The 8,291-nt window shown below is 45.3% G+C and overlaps 1 protein-coding gene across 1 annotated transcript in view; it reads right to left on the reverse strand.

The window, feature by feature from the left end:
* The window catches only part of LOC145360632 (ras-related protein Rab-8B), a 123,107-nt gene extending 121,875 nt beyond the window's left edge, over positions 1 to 1,232 (reverse strand). Inside the window, exon 1 of the mRNA XM_080215980.1 lies at positions 1,039 to 1,232. Within this exon, the coding sequence (XP_080072106.1) occupies positions 1,039 to 1,162 (124 nt within the window). The 5' untranslated portion in view covers positions 1,163 to 1,232. The remainder of the gene's footprint in view (positions 1 to 1,038) is intronic.
* Positions 1,233 to 8,291: the final 7,059 nt, after the last annotated feature.

The following is an 8,291-nucleotide window of genomic DNA, read 5'->3' on the forward strand; positions in this document are numbered from 1 at the left end:
TGTTAAACTTAGATAAGACACTAATGCAACCGTGTTCCAGTTCTGGGCACCTCAATGTAGGAAGGATGTGAAAGGACTGGAAAGGGTCCAGGAAAGATTCAACAGAATGATTCCAAGGATGAGGAACTTGAGTTGTGAAGATGGATTGGAGAAGTTAGGATTATTTTCCTTGGAGAAAAGCAGGTTGAGGAGATTTGATGGAGGCATCCAAAAACATGAGGGATCCGGACACAGAGGATGAAAGAAATTATTCCCAGTTGTGAAAGGGGAGAATAATAGACCACAGATTTAAAGTAATTAGTAAAAGAAGCAAACGCAGCAAGTGGAAGGTCTGGTTGACACTGCCTGAGTGTGTGGTGGAGGCAAGTTCAAGTGAGGCATTCAAAAGGGAATTACCTAAAATAAGAGAATGTGCAAGGTTACAGGAAGATGATGGAAGAAATTCACTAACTGAATTGCTCATTTGGACAGCCAATGTAGACACAATAGATCACATGGCCTCCACCTGCACTGTAACAACTCTGTGTCCTCACAACATTTATCCCTCAACCAAAAACATTAATTTTGTCTGCTTACGGGACCTCGTTGCATTTGTCTACTTCACAGCAATGACTACACTTTTGGGCAGGCCACAAATCAACCATCATCAGACTGAAACAGATTCAGAAGGTAAGTTATCCACTCCCTGGTGCCTATACTGGGATGCACTGAGATTGTGGGTGATACTTTATAAATGAAGGCTGATTAACAACCAGGAGCATTAATTCTGACTCTCCCAACACTGATGCTGCGAGATGTTTCCTCTTACAAATGTAGGTTCACTTCAGCGTGGCCCCCTCCCCTCCCCTCCTCAGCCGATGAATGCAAAATTCAGACAGTGACTCCCTTCAATGGGAACCCCCTGTAATCTTCACACTGTGAGCTGGGGAGGGGGAGAGGGCGCCAAGATGCAGCCGGCCCGGCCCGGCCCGGCCCGGCCCGGGGGTGTGAGCCCTCCCTCCCCTCCAGGCCCCGAGCCCGCTTTCTCCCCTCACTCACCTATGGTGGAGATGAAAGTTGTGTTGAAGGCGTCCTCGGAGAAGCGAAAGAGGAGGCAGGTTTTCCCGACCCCGCTGTCACCGATCAGCAGCAGCTTGAAGAGGTAATCGTAAGTCTTGGCCATGGCGGGGCGAGCCGGGCGGGCGGAATCGGACTGCTACCAGCGGGGCCCCGGGAGGGTGGGAGAGCGAACTGCGCGTGCGCCGGGAAGAGGGCGGGAGGAGGGCGGAGCTTACTGTCACCCCTGACCCGCCAGCTGATTGGCCGGCCTCTGACGTAGCGGAAAGCGCCGCGCTGGCTGCCGGGAACTGTAGTCCTCACCCCGCCTCCCAGAGGAGGGCGGGGCTTCCACAGGCAGCAGTGAGATGGAGAGGGCCAGAATTGGACTGGGGGTGGGCACAGTGTGGGGTCCCACCACACCAGGTTAAAGTCCCAACAGGTTTATTTGGAATCATGAGCTTTTAGTCTTCTTGGAGATCCTCTCCACATCCGAAAGCTCGTGATACCAATTAAGCCTTTTGGACTTTAACTTGGTTTTGTGAGACTCCTTACTACGCCAGAAATATCACAACACCAGGTTAAGGTCCAACAGGTTTATTTGGAATCATGAGCTTTAAGTCTTCATAGAATCATAGAACCCTACAGTGCAGAAAGAGGCCCTTCGGCCCATCGAGTCTGCACCGACCACAAACCCATCCAGGCCCTACCCCCATATCCCTACATGTTTACCCGCTAATCTCTCTAACCTACACGTCCATGGACACTAAGGGGTAATTTCTTAGCACGGCCAATCAATCTAACCTGCACATCTTTGGGCTGTGGGAGGAAACACAGTAAAAAGTCTGACAACACCAGGTTTTAGTCCAACCTATTTATTTGATAATATACTCACAAGCTTTCGAGGGACACCCTCTTGACGAAGAGGGTGTCCCTCGAAAGCTTGTGAGTATATTATCAAATAAATAGGTTGGACTAAAACCTGGTGTTGTCAGACTTTTTACTGTGTTTACGCCAGTCCAACACTGGCATACCCACATCTGTGGGAGGAAACCAGAGCACCTGCTGGAAACCCACGCAGACACAAGGAGAATGTGCAAACTCCACACAGACAGTGACCCAAGCTGGGAATCAAACCCAGGCCCCCGGAGCTGTGAAGCAGCAGTGCTAACCACTGTGCTAACGTGCCGCTCTTCTTGGAGATCCTCTCCACATCCGAAAGCTCTTGATACCAAATAAACCTATTGGACTTTAACTTGGTTTTGAGAGACTCACAATACCAGGTTAAAGTCCCAACAGGTTTATTTGGAGTCATGAGCTTTCGGTTTAAAAAAAAGACGATATACACAATCTTCTTGGAGATCCTCTCCACGTCCGACAGCTCATGATACCTATTGGGCTGGTTTTGTGAGACTCCTTACTAACCTGGTTTTGCAAGAAGTCTTACAATGCCAAGTTAAATTCAAACCGGTTTATTTGATTTGATTTATTATTGTCACATGTTATCATACAGTGAAAAGTATTGTTTCTTGCGCACTATACAGACAAAACATACTGTTCATAGAGAAGGAAATGAGACAGTGCTGAATATAGTGTTACAGTCATAGCTAGGGTGTAGAGAAAGATTAACTTAATCAAGATAAGTCCAGTCAAAAGCAGGAAAGAAACTGTTCTTGAGTCTGGTACGTGAGGTAGCACAGGCTTTCAGTCCTTAACTCTCTCTCCACCCGCATTTTCTATATCAGTAAAGATTGATTATCTGTTAAGACTATTAAGATTAAGACTGTTAAGATTATCTGTTAATTCCAACCATTGTCTTGCAACTGAGACTGTGTCTATATATGCCCTGTCAGTGGACCCAATTCTCCACTCACCTGTTGAAGGAGCAGCGCTCTGAAGGCTTGTGCTACCAAATAAACCTGTTGGACTTGAACCTAGTGTTGTGAGAATTATGACTGTGCATGGCCCCAGTCCAACACCGGCATCTTCACATCATAATATCAACAATGGGGAGATGGATCTCACAATTTTTCTGGCAGTTCCCCAGAACATATGGCACCACAAATAATTGAAAAGCCCTTCACAACTAGATTAGTTGATGTTTACAGCACAGAAGAAGGCCATTTTTATTATGTCTATGCCAGTCAACAAAGATCTGATTACATTAATACCATTTTCCAGCATTTGTTACATAGCCCTGGAGGTTATGGCAGCACAAGTGAATATCGATGGCCTAGTGGTATTATCACTAGCTGAGTTTCTGGATTAGTAGTCCAATATTCTGGAGATCCAGGTTCGAATTCCTCCAAGGGTCCCCAGAATATTAGCCCACTAATCCAGAAACTCAGCTTCAATAAAAATATCTGGAATTAAGAATCTACTGATGACCATGGAATCATTGTCAATTGTCAGGAAAAACCCATCTAGTTCATTAATATACTTTACGGAAGGAAATCTGCTATCCGTACCCGGTCTGGCATACATTTGACTCCAGAGTCACAGCAATGTAGTTGGCTCTCAAGTGGCCTTAGGCCAAAGGGATGGGCAATAGATGCTGGCCAGCCAGTGATGCACATGTTCCATGAATGAATAAAAAAAACTTCTTACATGCTACAAGAGTTTCTGACTCAAACACCCTTTAAGGCAGTGAGTTCCAGATTCCCATCAACCTTTGGGTGAAAATGTTTCTCCTCAATTCCTCTCTGAGCTTTCGACCTTTTACCTTGAATCTATACCCGCTGATTATTAACCCCTCTGCTAACGGGAAAGAAAAGTAGAGCGCAGGAACAGACCCTTTGGCCCTCCAAGCCTTCACTGATCATCACTGCCAATACTAAAACCATAATCTTCCATTTCCATCCTATTCATGTATTTGTCTAGTTGCCTCTTAAGTGGCCCAATCGTACCTGCTCCCATCACCTCCCCGTGCATTCACCATCTTCTGTGTAAAAAAACTTGCCTCATGCATCTCCTCTAAACTTTTCCCCATGCACTTTAAACCTACGTCTCCTAGTATTTGATTTTTCCACCCTAGGAAAAAGCATCTGACTATCCACTCTGTCCATGTCACTTATGAACTTGTAAACGTCTATCAGGTCACCCCTCAACTCTGTTGTTCCAGTGAGAACAAACCGAGTTGATGCAACCTTTCCTCATAGTTAATACCCTTTCTATTCACACTATCTATACTCCTCCTGTATCAGGTCCTCTCTAAACCTTTGTTGCTGCCTGAAAAACAGCCCCAGCCTATTCAACTTTTCCTTCTAACTTAGATCCTCTAGCCTGCATTCTGGTAAATCGCCTCTGCACACTCTCGTGTAATCACAGATGTGGTAAGCTAGGTTCCTAGAGTAAAGTTCAACTTGTATCTAGACTGATCGAAATAACTAAAGCCAAAACTAGGATATATTAACCAGCTTCCCCAAAAAATGAGTTTTGCATTCAGGAGATGCGAGAGACTGTGTGATTGTACCCCACTCTGGTGTAGTACTGAGCTGTTCTTCCCCATGTCTCTCAGTGAGAACTTTTATCTGGAGCTGCGCCACCTGCTGTATATCCTACACTCTTGTGGCATGCTGGCCTTCATCAGTCAGGGCTTTGAGGGGAGGTATTGGAAAATCATGTATTTGATTAGGCCGCATTTGGATTACTGTGTACAATTCTGATTGCTACACTGTCAGAAAGATGTTGATGCATTGGTGCAGAAGAGAGTTACCAGAACAATGCCTGGTTTGGAGGATATTGACTTGGTTGAACAAACTTGGATTGTTTTCATTGGGGAGCGAGACGAGGGGCCGATAGAGGTTTACAAGATTACGCCAGGCATGGATAAAGTTGATAGTTAGATTCTTTTTCCCAGGGTCAAAGGGTCAATTACTCAGGGGCATAGGTTGAGAGAGGGAAAATTTAAAAGAGACGTAAGGGGCAAGTTTTTCACACAGAGGGTGGTGAATGTCTGGAACGCGTTGCTGAGGGAATGTGGTGGAAGCAGATTCTACAACAAGAAGCATCTGGATCCATAGATGCACAGGCAGGGAATAGAGGGATATGGACTGCATAGGGCAAAAATATTAGATTAGAGGAGCATCTGTGTCAGCACAGGCTTGGTGGGCCGAAGGGCCTATTCCTGTTCTGTACCATTTTTTGCTCTCAGAGAGCTCATGGTTGCAAAATATTGTTGTCAACACCACATCCAGGAGAATGGTCCATGCTGATCTTCCAAGACTCCCTGGAGCACAAACCCGCTGGAGATATCTCTCTGGGGTCAGCTATCAATCACCATCCTATCAGCACTCAATTTACATCCTAGTTTCATCAGGATTTTGCTACCACCTTGTTCCCATTGGTTTACATGAAAGGTTATCCAAAAAAGGAAAAGCTGAAAACCCAATAATATTTGAACAACTTTGAAAAAAAATTGTCAGGACTCTGAGATAGTTAATGAAAATCCAGAACTGTCCTGGTAAAACCGGAGACTGGTAACCCTACTCCTTCACTCATCCATGATTTCATCATCAATTAGCCTCCCACAACAGTCAGAAATTATGAAGACAAGAAGTCAGGTTGATAGGTTTGAGGGAGCTCGGTCTTTTCTCCCTGGAGAGACGAAGGTTGGGAGGCGACCTGATAGAGGTTTATAAGATGTTGAGAGGAATAGATAGGGTGGATTCTCAGAGGCTATTTCCCAGGGCTGAAATGGTCACTACGAGAGGACACAGGTTTAAGGTGCTGGGGAGCAGGTACAGAGGAGATGTTAGGGGTAAGTTTTTCACTCAGAGGGTGGTGAGTGAGTGGAATCGGCTGCCGTTGGTGGTGGTGGAGGCGAACTCGCTGGGGTCTTTTAAGAGACTTCTGGATGAGTACATGGGATTTAATGGGATTGAGGGTTATAAAACATAGAACATTACAGCGCAGTCCAGGCCCTTCGGCCCTCAATGTTGCGCCAACCAGTGGAACCAATCTAATGACCCACGAACCTAAACTATTCCAATGTTATCCATATGCCTATCCACTGACCATTTGAACACCCTTAAAGTTGGCGAGTCCACAACTGCTGCAGGCAGGGCATTCCATGCCCTTACTACCCTCTGAGTAAAGAACCTACCTCTGACATCCGTCCTATAATTATCACCCCTCAATTTAAAGCTATGTCCCCTCGTGTTAGCCATCACCATCTGAGGTAAAAGGCTCTCACTGTCCACCCTATCCAACCCTTTGATTGGATAGATAGGCCTGGTAGGCAGGAATAGGATCGGCACAACTTGTGGGCCGAAGGGCCTGTTTGTGCTGTAGTGTTCTATGTTCTATGTCACCTTTTTCTCTGATTAAGAGATGTGAAACATTGGCTCTATTCTCTCTCTACTGATGCTGTCAGACCTGCTGAGGTTTCCCAGCATTTCCTGTGTTTGCTTCAGATTCCAGCATGTGCAGTAACTTGTTTTAAGGCAAGAAGTCACTTGTAGGGATGGTGTATAGACCCCCTCGCAGTAACCACACACAATGTAAAAAACGACATGACGTGGGATAGCCAGAAGGGCATTGAAATAATCACGGGGAATTTTCATTTACATATAGACTGGAAAATATTTTTTTAAAACCCCAGAAGTGTTATTTGAACGCTATGCTCCTGGAGTCAGTAGTTCTTCTGTGAACCTTTTCTGTTTACACAGCTCTTTACCACCAGCACATAACACTCTCAGACTGCTGATAACTGAACCTTGAAAGTCTTGTGTCTGTTTTTTCACTCAGCTTCCATTTCCCTGACATATACTGAGGTTTTTTTTCCCCCAGAAGTCTGGTGTCACAGCCAGAAACTGAGGGTTAGACCTCAATCATTCCACATCCCCACCCCAACCTTCCCCACAATTTCCCAGACCCTTGTTTCTCTTTCCAGTTACTGATTGGTTTCGAGGTTTGTATTTTTTTTGATCCAAAGCAAGTGCTGGCAACATATTGCTGACAATAGATTTTATTGCACTGAGGAAGGGATAGCATTTAAACCTCTGGATTCCTGTTAGGCAGCACAGTGGTTAGCACTTCTGCTTCACAGCTCCAGGGTCCTGGGTTCGATTCCCGGCTCAGGTCACTGTCTGTGTGGAGTTTGCACATTCTCCTCGTGTCTGCATGGGTTTCCTCCGGGTGCTCTGGTTTCCTCCCACCGTCCAAAGATGTGCTGGTTAGGTTGATTGGCCATGCTAAGAAATTACCCCTTAGTATCCAGGGATGCGTAGTTTAGAGAGATTAGTGGGTATCATATGTAGGGATTTGGAGGTAGGGCCTGGGTGGGATTGTGTTCGGTGCAGACTCGATGGGCCGAAGGGCCTCTTTCTGCACTGTAGGGTTCTACGATTCTACATGTCTCAAAATTTGTGGATGTCTGATAAGTTTGTATTGCAAGCTGTGAAGAGGATACTAATAATCTTCAAAAGAACATAGTAGCAGATGAAATTTAATGCAGAGAAGTGTGAAATGTTACATTTTAGTAAGAAGAATAAGGAAAACCAATAAAAAAATGAAGGGTGTCATTCTAAGGGGGATAATATGAGCAGAGGGGGTATATGTGCACAAATCATTGATGTTGGCAGGGCAGCTTGAGAGAGCAGTTAATGAAACACACATTATCCAAGGCTCTATTAGTGGCATAAAATATAAAAGCAAGGAATTTATGAAACTAGAAATAACTTAGGACAAAAAAGCAAAGATATGGATATTAATTCACATGAATGTCAGAGTCCAGTAAAGGTTTCTTCATGTGGGAGTTAAAATTCAGGCAAGTTTAACAAGCTGAGAACAGGAGTTGACAGATTCCTTCCACGTTGGTAATGACACAGTAAGATGTGACCGATATTCAGCCACTGCTGCACAGGCATTGATAGGCATCTTGCAGAGAACCAGGTCTCAAGGAGGTTTTTGAGCTATGAGGAGAGGCTGAATAAACTAGGCTTGTACTCGTTAGAGTTTAGAAGAATGAGGGGAGATCTCATTGAGACGTATAAGATGATGAATGGGATGGATAGGATAGAGGTGGAGAGACTCTTCCCGCTCAGAAAGGACAGTAGGACTAGGGGGCACAGCCTCAAGATAAAGGGGGGGCAGTTTAGAACGGAGTTGAGGAGGAACTTCTTCACTCAAAGGGTGGTGAATCTCTGGAATTCTCTGCCCGTTGAAGTGGTGGAGACTGCCTCGCTGAATATATTGAAGACGCGGGTTGATGGGTTTTTGATAAGAGAGGGGATTAAGGGTTATGGGGAGAGGGC

The sequence above is a fragment of the Carcharhinus amblyrhynchos genome, chromosome 32, assembly GCF_965287045.1.
Source record: "Carcharhinus amblyrhynchos chromosome 32, sCarAmb.v2.hapA, whole genome shotgun sequence".
Lineage (NCBI taxonomy): Eukaryota > Metazoa > Chordata > Chondrichthyes > Carcharhiniformes > Carcharhinidae > Carcharhinus > Carcharhinus amblyrhynchos.